Below are 19589 nucleotides of genomic sequence, written 5' to 3' on the forward strand. Positions count from 1 at the left end.
ACACTATCAAACTCTTAGAGGAAAACATAGGCAGAACACTCTATGACATAAATCACAGCAAGATCCTTTTTGACCCACCTCCTAGAGAAATGGAAATAAAAGCAAAAATAAACAAATGCGACCCAATGAAACTTAAATGCTTTTGCACAGCAAAGGAAACCATAAACAAGACGAAAAGACAACCCTCAGAATGGGAGAAAATATTTCCAAATGAAGCAACTGACAAAGGATTAATCTCCAAAATTTACAAGCAGCTCACTCAGCTCAATATCAAAAAAGCAAACAACCCAATCCAAAAATGGGCAGAAGACCTAAATAGACATTTCTCCAAAGAAGATATACAGATTGCCAACAAACACATGAAAGGATGCTCAACATCACTAATCATTAGAGAAATGCAAATCAAAGCTACAATGAGGTATCACCTCACACCAGTCAGAATGGCCATCATCAAAAAATCTACAGACAATAAATGCTGGAGAGGGTGTGGAGAAAAAGGAATACTCTTGCACTGTTGGTGGGAATGTAAATTGATACAGCCACTATGGAGAACAGTATGGAGGTTCCTTAAAAAACTAAAAATAGAACTACCATACAACCCAGGAATCCCACTATTGGGCATATACCCTGAGAAAACCATAATTCAAAAAGAGTCATGTACCACAGTGTTCATTGCAGCACTATTTACAATAGCCAGGACATGGAAGCAACCTAAGTGTCCATCAACAGATGAATGGATAAAGAAGATGTGGAACATATATGCAATGGAATATTACTCAGCCATAAAAAGAAATGAAATTGAGTTATTTGTAGTGAGGTGGATGGAGTTAGAGTCTGTCATACAGAGTGAAGTCAGAAAGAGTAAAACAAATACCGTATGCTAAGAGATATATATGGAATCTAAAAAAAAAAAAAAAAAAAAAAAGTGGTTCTGATGAACCTAGGGGCAGGACAGGAATAAAGACACAGATGTAGAGAATGGACTTGAGGACACAGGGAGGGGGAAGAGTAAGCTGAGACGAAGTGAGAGTAACATTGACATATACACACTACCAAATGTAAAATGGATAGCTGGTGGGAAGCAGCTGCCTGGCACAGGGAGATCAGCTCAGTGCTTTGCGACCACCTAGAGGGGTGGCATAAGGAGGGTGGGAGGGAGACGCAAGAGGGAAGGGATATGGGGATATATGTATACATATAGCTGATTCACTTTGTTATACAGCAGCAACTAACACAACATTGTAAAGCAATTATACCCCAATAAAGATGTTAAAAAAAAATTAAGGAAATTTTATCAAGAAACTAAATATAAGACCTAATAAAATAAAAGGTCTTAGAAGAAGACACAGGAAAAAAAAAAAAAAAGATTAGAGGTCTGGTACTGTTCACCCAAAACTGTGTTTTTGAGAATTTAAATACAATGTGCAGTAAATTAGATTTGATTTCTGCTAAGTTATGCTTTGATACTGCATTCAGCCCAAGCTGGCTTCAATCAAAGTCACACTACAGCTCTGTTACGCTAATGCCCGCTGCTGTGAGTGAGTGGGTGATATGGAAATCAGATGGCTGAACACGAGTAGGAAGCATAGGCCTTGCGTGAGGTGGGCTTGGAGATGTGGGATGGGGAACCCTAAAGGTTATCACATCATGTTCAGAGTTGTTTTTACAGGAAAATATGACTTTCCATGGCAGACATGAACATGGAGACAGTCATGAAGAATTTGCATACGTTAATATGTGATAGAGTGGTTATAGGCACACCCAGCAGCTCTTCCTTTGGGTACAATTTTGCACCTGAGTGAATAAGCTTCTTCTTCTGTAACAATAAACATTATGAACTTTGTATCCTAAACTCAAGTATAAAATTTTTTTTCTATTTAATATTGTTTGCTTGTTAAATTATAATATATTCTACAAGCATATTTGAAACAGACATTCTTCCATCATTTGCTTGTTTTAAAGATATGCAAGTTGAAAACTGCTTAATACAACAACAATAATTAAAATTAATTGAGTGCTTATTAAGTGCCAGGAGGTGTGTTAAACCATCCAGAGGCATTATCTCATTTAATATCCAAAGAGCCCTATGTCTTAACTTCTATCATTATGATGTAAAGACCAGAAAATTGAATCTCATGAAGGCTTTTAAAGATTAAATCAATAGATAGGAAGAAGGACTTGACTTCTGATCTATCTGATATAGTTGGAACTCTTAAACACATATGGTTTACTTCAAACCATATGACTAACTGAGAATCTGTCATGTCTATTACCAAACTGAAGGGTAAGAATGATATGCTATAATTTCCAATATGGTATAATGTTGTTAAAATCATAACATGTTTTTCCTAAATAATTGCTTTTATTGTTAAAGTACATAAAACCTATAATCTTGCTCTTTCTGTGCCACCTGTAAGTACAACCTTTCTTAAGTATACTTATTTCAAGTGATTCTTTATTCAAAAACCTACAGTGCTTTTTCTATTGCTTGCCATTGCAATGCTTGCAAATCATTCTCCTCTGTGTAGCATTTTGTCTTCCATCAGTTGGCCCAGGGTTTTACCATCCTCATGCTCACCTGTCCCTAAACTAGCTCCAACATTTCAGCAGACCAGTCTACTTTCAATCACTTGCATGCTTATTTGCTTGTTCTAGTGGTTAATCCATCTTGATATCTATTATCCTTTGATCCACCTTGTCGACAACGGTTAACCTGAACACACTCTAATCTTGTACTTTTCTTGTGTTCTTCCCACTTAAGGTACTTGCCCTTGCTTGTATTGTCTTGTTTCTCTATTTGTTCCCCCTGTGTGCCTTGATTCTTCTGTTCCATTGTAAACCTTTAGTGGTATGGTGTGCTTTCTACTATTTTGCAATGAAATGGTATCTTTATTTGGCCTGGAAAATCTCCAAATAGTGAACACTAAATAAAATTCTTGATTTAAAGCAGATACTCTCGTTTTTTTCCATCTCATCATACTAAAGAATATGATGCATTCTTACCAGTGACAGTAACTCACTATTATAGTAATTTGGGTGGGGAGAAGTCAAAGAAAATATGTTTGCAAAATTTTCCTAACTGATTCTTATATGCCCCTCTGTAAAGAATGCCCAATACACCAAATGAAAATCTATAACTTAAAGACTATAAATGAGCAGCCAACCACCCCAGAGTGACAAAAACAACATAAAAATGTTTACCAATTCTAAAAGTTCCTGCAAAAAAAATTAGTTAATAGGCTTAGCCTCAGCAACAAGAAATAGCAAAAATTCATTTCATTAACATGAAATGTAGAGCAGGAGCAAGAGATGAATGCTTACTCAGTAATCAGAACAGGCTGGCTTCTAATTGATAAATGATTGTTTCTTCAACTTATTTAATTCTATTGAATTTTTACTATTTAACACTTCACTTGATTTCAAAAGAATTTCTGTTAATAATACTGAAAATGCATAATGTCATAAAAATATTTGATTTGAAACTTATTAACACATAATCCATTTCAGAGGAAGTAATGAATTTATAATGAAAAATATAACTTAGGGATATAGGATTTAAAATGATCATTTTTATAAACCCCACTTAATCACATTTTGTTCATTTGTCACTATTTTTCAGGAATATAAACGATCAAATTGTTAAATTACCTACCTTTCCAATTAATCATTTTCTTACTGAGTCCATGGCAATAACTCTTCTGGATGAGTGCTGTGATTTCTAGCCAGTACCTTACTTCTAACTAATATTAAAAATTCTTATTCCATAACAAAAACCAATATCTATACCTTTTTTCAACAATAATCTAATAATCTCTCTCTCAATATATATGTTTTATATATATACATATATATATATATATATATGCTTTCTTAATGTCAAAATGAAAAAGTAAAACTACTGAATAGTCTGTTGTTCTCATAAATATGGAAAGTATAGTGGTCAAAAAAATAAAATGACTGAAATGAATCAAAATCTTTAGATTCTTCATTTATTTAGATTTCATATTCTACTCTCCACCTATGAGAGCCCTCGCATGTACAAACTGCATTCAATCCTTGTATGAGTAAAGACGTGTTCCAATTTTGCAGCTATACTCTTTATATTTTTTAACCACTGCTGTGGAATTTATTGACTGTGGGAAGACTAATTTTTGAAGGTTCATATAATATTGAAAACTAAAAGTAACTCATGGTTGTTCAAAATCTGATGACTAAAGTAGGCCATGAAGCTAGTCAAATGTATTATATAGTATAACTATAAAATAATGTAAGTGGCCTTCTCAACTGACATTTATAATAACTGGGAAAGCAATTCCAAAGAGGGTCAAAGGTACTGAGTTTTGGTGAAAATGTGACATACACACAAAAAAGTATGTGTATGTTTTGTGATAGTGATTAAAACCATGTTCTTTAATGTATAGTCACAGATAATATGCTTCTCCTTGAAAATGAGCAATGTAAATATAAGAAATGAAATAATTCTACAATTATCTAGAATAAATAGAATGCCTTTGAAAAGGATAAACTCATTTGGTTCAAAATACCCTGCACATTTAGATCTCACTGCAAGCATATAAAAACAGTGTTATAATAAACAGCTACACCACATAGCCAACTTTTTTTAAATTTTTGAATTTTATTTTATTTATTTTTTATACAGCAGGTTCTTATTAGTTATCTATTTTATACATATTAGTGTATACATGTCAATCCCAATCTCCCAATTCATCACATAGCCATATTTGACCTTAATTTTTTTAAGGCAACATATTACTGGAAAAAAATAATAAATAAATAAATAAAATTCTTATTATTTAATAATAATAAATTATTAAATAAATATAAAAATTATTATAAATTTGTACTAGAAATGAATTCAGATGTTTGTTGGCACTTTAACTCATAATAGCATTTAATTATTTTAAGCAAACATTTACTGGTTTTATATGGTGTCAGGGTCTGAGGGTACTAAAATCTCTGTTCTCTGGAACTTACCACCTACCAGAGGAAACTCACATGCAAACAATCAATCATGACACAACATGATGAACATGGTAATTGCTGTAATACAGGATGTCCCACCATTACGAGAGTAACTTGACTCAGTCTGTCTCCAACAGTTGGGGAAAGCATTGAAAGAGAAAAAGAGAGAGCGAGAGAGAGATTTGTTCTTTTGAGATTAAGTAAGTAAGAAAGGAAGGGTGTGAGGTTGTTCCTCACAGAGGGAAAAATACATGCATTATGTTAGAGATAGAAGTTTTCCAGACTGCACCAATGCACCATTACCATCACCTGGCTTCACTGACACCTTTAGAAAAGCAGGTAAGTCTGTTTGTTAAACTGAAGGATTATATTGGTGGAACCATGTATTTTTCTGTGTAAAATGGTCTTTACTGGCTTTAGCAAGTCCAACTTAATCCTCTAATGGTATTAAATATTTCTATATTGTAATAAATGAAATAGCTAACTCATAAAGTATCTAAGTTGGATATGTTTACAGATCATTTTAGATTTTATTATATTTCAGATTTGCACTTATATTATAGGCAAGTACAGAAAATCATGTAACTATAGGAAATCATTCTGAAATCTAACATGCAAATTTCATAAACTTTTGAATTCTACAAGTTACAAATTAAGAAAAAAATTAAATTTAAACAAATTCTGAATTGTAAATCACATTTTCCCATATTATACTGTCCTTCACCAATCTAGCTTTGCTTCTCTACTTTGCTTTCCGAACTAAAATACTGAGTAGGAAATAAAATAATAAAATTTTGTTTTCTTTAAGGGACTGTTAATTTTCAAGGAAAATACTATTAATTTAAAAACTAATGAATCATTAAATGAGGCAATATTTACATTATTTTTGAAAAAGATCTCATTTTCACCAGCAGAAGAAAAGTAGTTCAAGTAGTGAAAAAAACCCTCTCCAGATACTAACTGGGAAAACTAGAGTTCTCAGTATTGTGGGTAGAAGAGGTTGTAAGTGTGGAGGTGAGGAGGGAAAACTATAGCTTAAAAATGGCTCTTCATGTAAATGGTGAGACAAGACATCCATTTTCACTCACTTAACCTGTCAACTTGCCAGAACTGTCATGTCAGCACTCTAGCTAAACCATAAAGGCTGATCACATCCCATTATCTCATTTTTTTAGAAAAAAACTGCATGAAGATGCCAATCAGAAAAAAAAAGGGGGGAAACTTGCAAGCAAGGAACAAATGTACTGAAGCTGAAGGGCTGCTTAGTTAACGGAATTTTAATATGCAACTGCAATGTTTCTTAATAACATTAATTACACGCTTAGTAAGGCACCATCCTAACTCATTAGTGCCTTCTTTTCTGTTGTGTTTTATCTCCTACTAGCAGAATGGGGACTATATGATTGGCCTGTTACCATTAATGTTGCTTAATCTTTTTATAGCACTATTTAAAACTGCTTGCATAAACATTTTCTAGGCAAGTATTACCTATGTATGCATATGTGTGTATCAATTAACTGCACCAACATTTGGCATGCCCCTCCCACATGTAAATGTTATGCTAGACCTAGAGGCAGCAGAAAGATAAATACAACAATGTATTTACTGACAAAGAGCTAATAGTTTTGTAGGGGAGATGAAAATAATAGCCTCAGTGAATCTGGGAAGCCATGTTTGCCATAAGAGATTTAAAAAAGCTTTCAGACGTATTTTAACTCAAAATTTAATTTAATTTGGTAGTTTATATATTTTTAATGAATCTAATTATGTACTATTCTTTTGAGTGACATTTAATATGTTTAAATAAGTAGTGCAGTAATTCAAATGTCATGCATATAATATTTAGGTGTAATGCACATCATGATATATATTTTACAGTATATACATATGTAAATATGATGATATCTTTCTGTCACCAAGTTATTATAACTTATAAAAGTGAAAATTTTTACTTTCTAAGAAGGTGTGACTAAAATATTGATGCTATTTCTTTCTGGCAATAGCCAGTGAAATCTCTTAATACTAATCTCATAATACTGTTTCTAGCCAGAATATTTACATTATTGTGATATTTGATATTTATAGTACTTTTAACTACTAAGTTAACAAATTTAGTGTTTATTTTATTTTCATTTGGATAGACCCCAAAATTAATGAGTAATGGAGTAGAGGCTTATTGCTCCACCTTCCTCTATTGAACATAACAAAATAAATGAATAATATGGAAAAACTACCATTGCCTCAAACCACAAATTGTGAAGTACCCCTGCCAAACAAGGTCAAATCCGGAGGAAAATGAGGATGCAAGGTGAGCAACAGCTAGCCCCATCCACAATCCTCTATCAATGCCAATTTCACAAAAATTTTCTGTCAATACTGTGAGAGCCCATTCCATGATCCTTTGATAGAAAGAAAGGAGATCTAGGGTCAAGAAGGAGACTTGGGAAATATGAGACATGACTTTGCAGATAATCAACTAAAATTAAGAAGTCTGGAGAGAAGGTATTGAAGGAAAGAAAAAGCCAAGCCTACTATGGATGGCGAAAATTTAAGGGGGCCCCCATGACCTTCCCTTCATGGAGTTACTCCCATGGTTGTGTTATGTTATGTGACAAAAGGGATTCTGCAGATGTAATTAAGGTAACTAATCAGTTGACCTTAAGATAGGTCTTAGGGACCTTAAGATTAGTTTAGGGGTCTAACCCAATCACATAAGACCTTTCAATCAGGGAATTTTCTCTAGCTGATAGCAGACTGGGAAGTGAGAGAGATACAAAGCAAAGCCCCTGAAGGATTCAAGGGATCACTGCTGACTTTGAAGGCTGTAGTAGCCACGTGCAAAGGTTAGCAAGTGAACTGTGAGCAACTTCTGGCTGGCAGCCAACAAGGAAATGGGGACTTCAATCCTACAACCACAAAGCACTCAATACTGCCAACAACCTGCATGAATTCTGAAGTAGATTCTTCTGGAGAGTCTCCAGAGAAGCGCTCAGCCTGATCAACATCTTGATTTAGCCTGTGAGGTGCTAAAAAGAGGACCGAGTTGAGTCTGGTTGGACTTCTGATCTACAGAACCGCGGCCTAAAAAATGGGTGCTGTTTAAGTCGTTCAATTTGTGGTAACGTGTTATGCAGCAGTAGAAACCTGGAATACCTAAAAACCATCTTCATTACAAAGCAGGGAGTATGAAGGAAGATGAAGAGTGTTTCCTATGGAATACAGAGAGCTTGTAACATAAAGTGGTGTGCTGTGTATTACTAGAATCACTAGCTTACCAAGGAGAAAATAGCATGTTTTTTTGAAAAAATATTCCAGATAAAAGTCCAAGTAGAGGTTACTGAATGACCCTGATACTTTTCACTTTCTCTTCTCCAAACATGTAAACCCTAATTTTCAGCAGTTAACTAGATGATTAATAATCTAATAGGGAATAAAACAGGATCTACATAAAATAAAATAAAGCAAACTGTATATTAACTAATTACTTACTAATTAATGACAGAAAAGAACATAATCAATTAATCAAAGGGAGATAAAGCATTTATATCGCCCAAAAATAACCCAAGGGAACACAGAAATACTTTAGAATAAATAGTTGTCCATAGTCTAAATAGAATTATGTACAACAGGGCCTCTCTTTAAAAAAGAAACAAACAAAAAAATCTCAAAAAGGGGTAAAGGCATTAAAACACAAGTGAAGAAGAATACTTTGTTCAAGCTTATCAAGGAAGTGAACAAAAAGTTAAAGTAAATTAAAGAAATATATTTTAGAAATAAGAAAAAATGATAACTGCAATTGAAAAAGTTAGGAAGGTGATAAATAGGCATTAAGAAATAATACAATGTGAAAGAATGATGACTTCAAAATTATTATAGAGAAGTTAACAAATATGGAACTGAGACAAAGGAAAGCCAATATAACTGATGTATTTGAGAAAAAGAAGTGAGACAGAAAAAGTATTCAGAGATAAAACAGAAGAAACCATCTTGAAATAGAGTAAATTAAAGGATGAATCTGCAGATTCTAGGGGTTGTGCTGTCCTAGGAACATTAGACACAGGGTGAGCAGGCCCAAGGTATAACCCAGCAAAGTTATGGAAGAAGGGAATACATTGGTATTCATATTTGTATTCATAAAATGGTATCCCAGCTGAGGATAAAAATATTCTGTAAGCCTTGTACTTCCCTACAGTACCATTCAATACAAAAACAATAAAACATTTTCACCAAAGTCTGAGAAAAGAAAGTATGACTCAATAATTTCCTACCTACCCTTCAAATTAGAGGCATTGAACAGACATTGTCAAACACACAAGGTGCTTCCAAAAGAATTAAGTCAGTGACTAAAACCAGCCAAGCATGAGAAGTAACCACTACTGGTTTTTCACTTGAAAAATTAGTATTAGCTAAAGATATTTTAAACGTTTCACATTATGGGAACTCTGTTAGAATATACAAGACAAAATACAATGCATTTTTTAACCTACAATTTAATCAAAACATATGGAGCAATGAAAAATGTGATGATTAATAAAAATTAAATGGGACACTGCATAAAGTAGCTAATTAGCGCCAGGTGTAGGAAACATCAAGGGCTCCTAGGAGAGAGATGATCACCTCAGGTCATGGGGTAACACCTTGCCCAAACAAGAAAGGCTGAAGAGAATAAATGTATAGGTTTCCTTCCAAGATACACTCAGGATGCCTTTTGCACAAAAATGGATCTAGACATGAAAGGATTCATATATAATATCCACCTAGTTTCTGATTTTTAAAAAACTGTAATATTTCCAATATTAAGTTGAATTATAATCCAGCACATTAAATTTTCCAAATTTCAAGGTGGGGTGGAGGGTAGGGGTGTTGAAAATACCAGTTGCATTATTTTTAAAGCATTATCTGACTTCTATTTTTTCCTGAATGAATTCTTTCAGTCACTCACTTTTTATTGGATCTTTTGGTGGCCTCAATAAAATGCTTCAGAGCATGTTATAAAAACAACTCCACTTCAACTCAGAAGAGAACTTTCTAAAATGAAGATATGTTAATTTTTGTGTTTAAACAGTTAAAAGATTGAAAAAATATGTCCCTATAGATTTCTGTTTAGAATAGTGGCTGCTTCTTTAAAATAATAATAATAAAAGATGGGAATTTTGCCAAGAACGTATATATTTCTCAATACTTATACACTCTTGTGTGGCCAATTATATTCTATAAAAAGAAACATACTTTTGATTTACTAAATTAGGAAATAATTGGAAGTTTCCATAACGTTGTGTATTGTCAATTTGTTTTTGATATTTTAAATGAGTTTCACCTGATATACTCAGTTTTTAGTTTCCATACTGGAGGCAATCACCATCTAGCATATGGTATACATGACACAAAACGGAGCAGGCCTCAGCTTCACAAGCAAGGCAGCTGGTAGATTTGACAGTCCTTTTCCAAATTACTCATTATGTTTTGAGTTGCTGTAGGAAAAAATGTGTTGCCCATCTCCAAAATAGATGTTCTTTTTTATTTTTAAGCTTGGGAAAGACTTCCAACAGAAAATAAGACAGATGGGTATAGGAAGCAAGATATTTATCTCTATTTAGACCCTTTTCTTCTGTCAGTTCCCTCATCAAAAGAGTCTTCCAAACAAACAAATGAATATTTCAGCATTCAGACTTAACTCTGTCCTAGGATGTACTTTTGCTCTCATATAAAGAATGCCTTTGGAACAGTAAAAAGTCAAAACCACAAGAAGGGATGGTGGATTTTTAATGATCAAAGTGGCATTTGTCTAGATTTTGTGGTAAAGAGCAACTAGGGAAGTTAGATTCCAGGACTCTTTCTGAGGTGTTGATGACATTGCAGATGAGGAAGTGAAATCTGGAGACTACTTTGCTCCATTGGCAAGTATGTGATTGTTTGCTTTCAGTAGGACTTCCCACATTGATGATCCTCAAAATCAAGAGTTTTCTTACACTCTCAAAAGTACAAGCAAGAAGGTGTTTATTCCAACTGTAAATTGCATAGAGTTTCCAATTCTTTGACTCAAATGCAGCTTGTAAGAGTCATCCAGTTTGGTGGTTTAAAATGATTTCTAAATTGGCTTTCCACACAGACAATCAAGTTTCATCTGGTATGTAATGTAGTGATTGGTTTCTGAATCTGTAAGTATTCCAGAATATGCATATATTTCTAATTTTCTTTTAAAAGCTTTAGACAGGAACTACCCCTTGAACTTTCTCTAAATTTTACATAGTTGGTACATAGTTCTTCACATAATTTATACTAGAATCAAAAGATGGATTTTTCTCCCCCTTCTGTGGTTTCTACTTTGTAGAATGCTGATTATGCTATTGCTAAGAGCTTCAAAGTTAAAAAACTTTTAGTCTAGTAACAAATATTAATGTAGTTTTCTATTATTTGAATATTTAATTTATGATTTTACTTAATTTGTAGCTTCTCACCTTACAACAAAAGTTGGCATATCTGTACTTCCTGAATTAAAATTGATGTAAAAAGTTGATGCAAAGAAAAAGCAGGCTAATTTCCTCATTATCAGTCTCTTCTTTGGTGATCCAATACGAGCATATCAAACATTCAGTTTCCCAAATTAATAGTAGTTGTCAAGTTTAAAGTATAGTTCTTCATATTTCTGAGCACTGTCATAAGCCATTTAAGAAAGATTTATGAAATGACAGACTTTCCCAGAATAAAGTACAATGTGTCAAGAAGCTATTCTTTAGTTCCAGTCCAATGGGAATTTAAGAAATCATTTCAAAAAAGAATAAAAGACAGAAATAACTTGTGAAATGCCTTGTAGGCGACAAATATATCTCAATACTCTGTGTATATCACATTTTCTAAACAAGGTATATTTTTATTCATGAGTTTTAATATATTGGAAATTATTAACATATTGTCCTATATTCCGGGAGCTTGTGGAATAATACAAATCAAGCGGTCATGGTTTATTGGCATAAGGCTTCTATATATAAAGATCTATAATTTAAATGTGATTTTTCCTGTTAATTTATGAAGTTATTATCTTATTCTTTCCCATTTACTTCTTAATTTTAGATGTCATACCATAGATATGTAAAGTTATTATTAATATGAATTCTTACAAATGCAAAAAAATTAAAAACTATAGTATATTCTTTAATTTTCTAACAGCATCAATTGTAAAAAGCATGATCAATTTAATAATTGTGTTTTAAGAAAAAATGCCTGCAGTTTATGTTCAAATTGATCATAAGCCACAAGTATACTTCAAAAATATTGAAATGTGAAATAATGTATGTCTCAGAAACTAGGAACGTGTTAACAAATGTTGGCATACAAAACTTCTTCACATATATGATCAATTTTGAACTCAGTTCATTCCTATAGCAGTTTTGATACGTCAGGGCTTTTCTCTCCATTTTATAGAGGAAGTGATTGGGGATTAGGGATGTTGAATAACTGACGAAGGAAGTACTGCTCAGAAATGGCAGAGCAGAAATTCAGATTGGGAAGCCAAAGTTCTATTTATTGTATTTGCTATCCATATAAGAGTACATTACATAACAATAATGTTTGTGAATGTTTCAACCAACGGGGGAAAGATGTTATGAGTCTGGATGGCTACACATCAAATGTCAACAATGTCAAGCCAGTATAATAAGAAAGCTTTTGAAGTTAGGTGGACCATTTATAAAGCTGTGTCAAATTGAATAACTTATTAAAGTGTCTCTTGGTATATTAAAGAAGCAATGTACTAAATTAATTTATTCATTCACCCACCCATCCATTTATGCATATATCTATTTATTTACTTATAACACAATTACCAAGATCTCTTTTATTCAAACACATTTCTTGGTAGGTTAAGCAAAACTTTAAAAGAGATGCAGAAAGTTTATAGTTTATCAATACATTGGAAAATATTTTATTTTTGTTTACAAATAATTACCACTTAAATTACTGCAAGCGCAAGCTGTTAACTTCAGTTTTGCAGAGCCAAATGAAGAATAAGATATATTCAAACAACTTTTCATGCCAAAGGACACGGCTCATCCTTCCCTTTTCCTCTTAGTGTAAGCATCAACTTACAGTAACTTGAAGCATTCTACTAAATTTTAAGTAGGCATGCAGATAATAAGTATGCAGCAGTAAAAAACACCCTTACAGAGCGGAGACTCTAAGCAGCTTAAAATAAAAGTGCATAAAATAATAGAACTTCTTAATTTAGTTCATAATCTTTTATATTAATGAATATCAAACATAACTAATAATTGAATATTTTATACACACAAGAAAAAGGAAGTATTGTATTTTTCTCAAGAAAAGTTAGAAATTTATAATATTCATCATTCATATATTCTTTTACAAGAATATTGTTACCTATTAATTGCTAAGTAGCAAAAAGCCACTACAACATGGTTTAGTAAAGTGATGAAAAAGTTAGGAGCAACTTTTACAGCAGACAGTCCCTCAAGTAATATTTTAACAGGGGTGAACAAATGTATTTCATTCAGTCATATCCTACTATGCATGAGCTATGAAGCATTGTACAAAGCCATGCAAAATGGATAGAAGGATGGCTACTTACCAACAGGGCGAGCTGTAGACATTACAATGGTGTGGTGAGAACATAAAAAAGAAATTAAAAAAAAAGAAAGAAAAGAAAATTATCAGAATGCATGATGTGTAATGTTACATTTAAGTATGGACAGTAGGGTGATTTCTAGTCTCATTATTCAAGTATGAACAGGATGTCCTAGTTTGATAAAAACTGAACGTAATTATAAATAGAACTCTAAGAAAATAATTACTTTGCACACCAAGATTAACTCTAAGCAATTTGAGAGATACTTTACATAAGGTCTTATTGTCATCATCATTTACTCTAGTTATTATTTCAAAGATCTTTTTAGAGTTAAACAGCCTTGTGTTACCCCAAAGTTAAGCACCTGATGAATATAACTATTCAAGTCACAGACTAGCAAATGTCATGTCAATAAAAGAAGGCCTTGCTGTCTGATTTAAATAGCAATTGGATTTTAAGCATGGTTAGTCAGAACCATTACAAGGACTACAGAAAAGCCCCTGATGCTGCGTTTCAGCCAGTAATAAGTTAAGATCACATCACTTTTCATCCGTGGACAGGGTAGATGAAAATATAATAGATAGGTTGGAACATCCTTAGAGATTTCAACTGAGTAGCTCTCTAACTACTGTTAAGCTATTTTCTTTTTTTGGCGGAGGGCAGGAAACAATGACTGACAAATAGATTCTTGTTCATACTGAGAATGGCTTTCAAACTGCTGCTTCAACAAATTATTATTTTTTTTTATTATTCTATAACTTTCAATCACTAAAATCAGTTGTCATAGACTGCCCCCTTTTTTAGTGCACAGAAACTGTAAGAGACACACATGGGCTTAATAATACTTTCTTTAAAAAGAATAATGCCAAATCAATTTAGATAGTAAACCACTTTATATAAAAGCAATGGACAAATATAAAACATATGGTTCCATTTTCAAAGGAAGAAGAAATAGATTTAGTAGCGTTTGAACTTTTATTAAATCTTACATTTCAAAATATAAATTTATTCAGCAAAGAAGTGTTTCACCCATACCCCAGTGGGTAAAGCTCCAGTGTGAATACAATGTAACTCTCGAACTTATGAGTAGTTTTGTCTTGATGACTTGTTGGCATGGTGAGATAGATATAGCCATTGAAACCATATTTATAGACCTTCATTCACTCAACAAATACATCACAATTCTAGTTCTGTGCAATCTTTGAAACTATATTGGAGTTTCTTCTCTATGAGATTCATGGTCTTAGAATATTATTCACAATTAAAGGGGGGGTAATACAACTCAAAGAAGACTAAAGCAATTATAGCAGCTGAATGAAAATTCTGGCTTAGTGAAACTCTAGTGTGTCCTACAGTCTATAGTGGATTTACTATAGCAAGAGGGAGAAAGTAAGTTGAACTATGCACAATAATTTCTTTCTTTTTTTGCGGGGGGGGCACAAAAATAACAACTAAGAACAAAACAGACTAACATAATGAAGTTGTGCCTTATTCTAACTGATGAGATTTCTCTTGATTTTGCCAATGTCTAGTAGTAAAAGTACTTTGTGTTTCACTTTTGAATTTGCATTTTTCAGGTGTCACCTCCAGCTGAATCTGAAACATAATGTTTCCTTTAGAAACAAAAAGGCATTTTGAGTCTATGATTGTAAAGACAGAAAAGGAAAAAAACATGGTGAGAAATCTTGTTTTAAAGAAATAAAATATATTTCTTAGTCTAGGAAAATTCCAAAAAAATTAAAGCTTTATTGCTCTAGAACCAAGATAGTTTTCCCAATGAAGCCTTGATTTATGCAAAGCCAATTTAAGCAACTGAAAAATGGGAAAAAAATATGTTTACGAATATGCAGTTTGTGTTCACTCATTTTGGAGCCACTTTAAAAAAGTTCTATTAGATCATGAAATATTTGATTAGAATATAAATGCTAGGAGGCTTATTATTGTCTAGCAATATTTCTTTCGAATTTTATGTTTGTCAAGTCAGCAAAGGGAGCTACTTGCTGTTAAGTTTAATTTTATACTCTATTTTCACCATATTTCTGAAGTGGAAAACAATTGAGTAAGTCTGTTTCAGATTGTGATTATAAAACTTCTTTTTCTTTTCCCAAATTGGCTAAAGTGAATATCATGATAAAATTTTAGCAGAAACATCACAATAAAACTTGTCTTTGTAACATAGCAACATTTCATCCTGAAAAAAAACCCAGCAGGTGGATGTTTTCAAAATCAGCAAATTAAACTAAACTGTGTCCCTGCATTAAATGGATGAAAATGGATGTGGCCTCTTGGGTCAGTTGACCCTGTTCTAATAAAACAATCCAGAGAAGGGCTGAACATTTCATTTATGTGCATAGAAAAATGAGTGTAAAAAAAATAAGCCGTAGATAATATGTTTTTTTTTTTCCGTTAACCTCTTAGTATGAGAAATCCCAACCGCTTTTCCTAATGGTAAAAAGTATTTTTAAACAATTTTTACTCCACATTCTATTATATTATGGAGATTTTAATTCTTTAACCCTGTTTTTGAGGTTTCAGTCTTAGATGAAATGCATACTACACAGATTAAACACTCTAATCTATTTACAGGACACAGATTAGGGGAGAGACCATTAAGGTTTGCTGATTTAAAAAAAAAAAATCCTATTGAAAACAAACAACTCTTTCTATTAGTTTTGTAAATTAGCTTCAAACATCCATCCAGGAGTAGCATGCTTTGTTAAATGAAATGGTAAACCTGAAACTTTCAACAAATTATGAAAACAATTAGCTGGGAAAGATTTTAAAGCAAACAGACCACTTCAAATCTCATTCATCCAAGCATTCAAGTATAAAAGGAACCCTGCTGCTTCTACAAACAAACAACTCCTGGCATTTTCTCACCATTTGTTTAGTCAGCAAATATTTTTTTGAGGGGAACATTTCTTGGTTAGTTGTTTATTTTCTTTTTCCACTTACTTTAGAAAAAACAAACAAACTTTGGGGGAATTATGGTCAAGTGAATTGCTTTTGCAAAGGACTGACTAGATAAAAGCAAACAAATATTCATAAATATATAATCACATACCAGAAAATGTAGGTTAACTATACTAAAGTGTCTTACAAATCAGATTTTGATCATATATTATCAGTATATATATTCAATTGGTGTATCATCATAGCTTTTTGTGATCTGTTAACTAATGAGGAATGAAAATCTTTTTAAGCAACTAGCTTGCTAATTTTGTCTAAGTTTATTTTATATCTAAGTCCACACTAGAATATCTGGATGGGGGAAAAATGGATTAAGTGGAATAGTAATGAAGTGATTGAGAAGTCTGGAACTCACCAGTTTTTTTTCTAGGTATCCAGAGTAAATGTCTCCTAATATTTACCTGGAGGAAGGTTTTTTTTTAAATGATATGATGCCCAAATCATACATCTGGCAAAAATCATTTTTCTTACCAGCTAGAGGACCAGTCTGAGAATCCCTGACACACTTCTTGCCAATCCAAATTCCTCCAAGACTTTCTCCTAATCTTATGAAAACTTCTGCAAGCAAAGCTGCACAAGGCTAAGAGGTCTGACTAAACAGGGTGAGATGCAAGTGAGACATGGATATAAACATTCAGCCAACTTCCTTATCACGAGGGACGGGAGGAGGAGGCATCAGTTAAGGTACTGGAAGAAAGGCTGAAAGACAGAGCAATGGATGTACTTGCCTATCTCTGAAGTTCTGTGAGTGTAAACAATGCCATGGGTAATATCTACCTGGCGAGAGTAAGCGTAGCTGTGTACTTGGTACTACTTGGTACCGTGGGCTATATAATTCACTCATGTGGCTCAACATGCACCACCAGGAAGATAGTTAATTCATTCTAGTTCACTGCAGGGTTAAGTAATGCTTTCTTTCACTTATAAGCAATTGCAGGGAGTCTATAAACGAACATTATTCCATGACTGAGAAAGTGCATGACACCCAGAAAGTGAAAGTTATTACAGGAGCGGCACTGACTATTTCAATTTTTTAAGGCGAATGAACTTCACAAATCACTCTCTAAATCAGATTTTCTCAACATGGGAGCTCCTTTGTGTCCATTTTTCACCTTTGGAAGGAGTGTTAGCTTTTTCAGATTGCTTTTTGAATGCTGAAATAAAAAAGAATTTCAAAAAAAGTCTACTAGTATAAAGTGACAATCTAGTAAACAGAAAACCAAGTATCTTTGAAACTAGTGACATTTAAAAGCAGTAAATAGTTCAAAACATTGGAAACATAAAAGATTAGTGTAAATCTTTCCTATTTTTAAGATTTACTTTTAAACTACATTAGCTATTATTTATTAAATAAAAATTAATCACTTCAAATGATCATCCCTTCAAACCCAAATTTGAAAGTAATTTTATTTCAACTAAAAATAGACAGGACACAAAATCTAGGCATTTTAATGTAATAATAAAACAGTGTAAGCTATTATTTTGATTGTGAGTTCACTTACCAATTTAACCAAATATTAGCCTGCTGGTTCAATTGTATTTCACATCTTAAGTCTCTTACCTCGGACTGTGAGGGTAGCAGAAGCTTCCACTTTTCCAACCCGATTCTCAGCAATACACATATATGTGCCTTCATCTGTACTCATGGCCTTTTTAATTCTCAGTGTGTAATCATCTTTGATGTCATACCTGTGTAGAATATGAATTGGTTTTATTAAATAACATTGATTATATTTAGATAACACTAAGTATTCACCTTCATTTTTCTCTTTTATGCTGTATTTTACCTAAAATAACACACACACACACACACACACACACAATGTTCAGCCATAAAGTGCAATTGCTTAGATTAAAGGTACTGCTAATAAGATCATTAATTTTGTATCTTATCTCTAGCTGCTTGATTATCAATTACCGATAATTTAGATATGTATACAACTCTGGCTGCATCAAAACTATCAAAGGCATTATTAACACTTTGACTTTTTTTGGTAGCTCTTAGATAGTAAGAAAACTGTATATTTCAGTTTCTTGGTGAGTTATATTTTGTAAGTTACACTGCATTCAAATATATGATTTATTTTTTAGGCACCTTGACTATAATAGAGCTGAAATATATTAAAGGAGAAAATTCTCTTATTTGTTGGCAAATTGACAAAAGAGACATTGGCTAAAAGAATTAAGAAGGGGTAATCCTTTTTTAAATTAGCAATATTAACTTTTAAAACATCAACATGCCTTGGAGTGATTTCTGGAAATGCACGTCCTCGGCTCTTTCACAAACATTTATCGTCACACTTCTATTTTTTAACAAGTACACTAACATACTAGTTCAGAAAAAAATTCTAAAATTTTAACATGAATTTTTTAAGAGCTTGAGTAAGAATATGCTCTTACTAGATTCTCAGAAATGATACAAATTAATGAAGAAGTTATCTTTACATTCTTTTCATATCTGATTTTTCTTCTTGATTTTCACTGATGGTCTTTGTTATTTCACACACACATTGTTGCAATAGCTTCTGGTTGATCACACTGACTGTCCTCCTCATACATACCACACAGTTAAAGCTATATTTCCAAAATATTACTTTAATTGGTTCTGTCTGCTTACAATTAGCTGTGACTTCCTATTGCTTTCAGGACCAAAAAAAAACTTTTTAGGCTTGCACTGAAGATTATTATAATCAGATTTCTTCTACTTCTAGCTAGTTATAAAAGAATAACACAGCTTAACATTATTATGAGCTGAGACATGGACCTAATAAAAGTTCTGTTTTACAGAACTCTGCAAGACAGAAATCAAGTGTCTATGAACCAAGCACGCCAACTAAACGTAACTATCCTTGCTCCTCCAGCCTCCAGTTATGGTGGTTACTTTTCTGTCCGCATGTTTTGGGTTAAACTTCTGCTGATTTACAATGTCCTAAGTCATGAGGGAAGCCTTATCTTCCACTACTCTTGTTTGAAGCCATCCATTACCACACTAGAAAATGATGATTCTTCTCTCCTCAGAACAAAACAAAACAAACAAAAAAACAAAACCGACCCC

General features: G+C 32.9%; 1 protein-coding gene across 5 annotated transcripts in view; it reads right to left on the reverse strand.

The window, feature by feature from the left end:
* The window catches only part of ROBO2 (roundabout guidance receptor 2), a 562867-nt gene that overhangs the window by 105744 nt on the left and 437534 nt on the right, over positions 1–19589 (reverse strand). For all 5 annotated transcript variants that reach the window (XM_036851501.1, XM_036851498.1, XM_036851500.1 and 2 more), the window contains exons 6-7: positions 18096–18223; positions 13568–13579 (exon numbers count right to left, since the gene is read on the reverse strand). In XM_036851501.1, coding sequence (XP_036707396.1) covers positions 13568–13579; positions 18096–18223 — 140 coding nt within the window. The remainder of the gene's footprint in view (positions 1–13567; positions 13580–18095; positions 18224–19589) is intronic.

This window comes from Balaenoptera musculus, chromosome 4 (genome assembly GCF_009873245.2).
Source record: "Balaenoptera musculus isolate JJ_BM4_2016_0621 chromosome 4, mBalMus1.pri.v3, whole genome shotgun sequence".
Taxonomy (NCBI): Eukaryota; Metazoa; Chordata; class Mammalia; order Artiodactyla; family Balaenopteridae; genus Balaenoptera; species Balaenoptera musculus.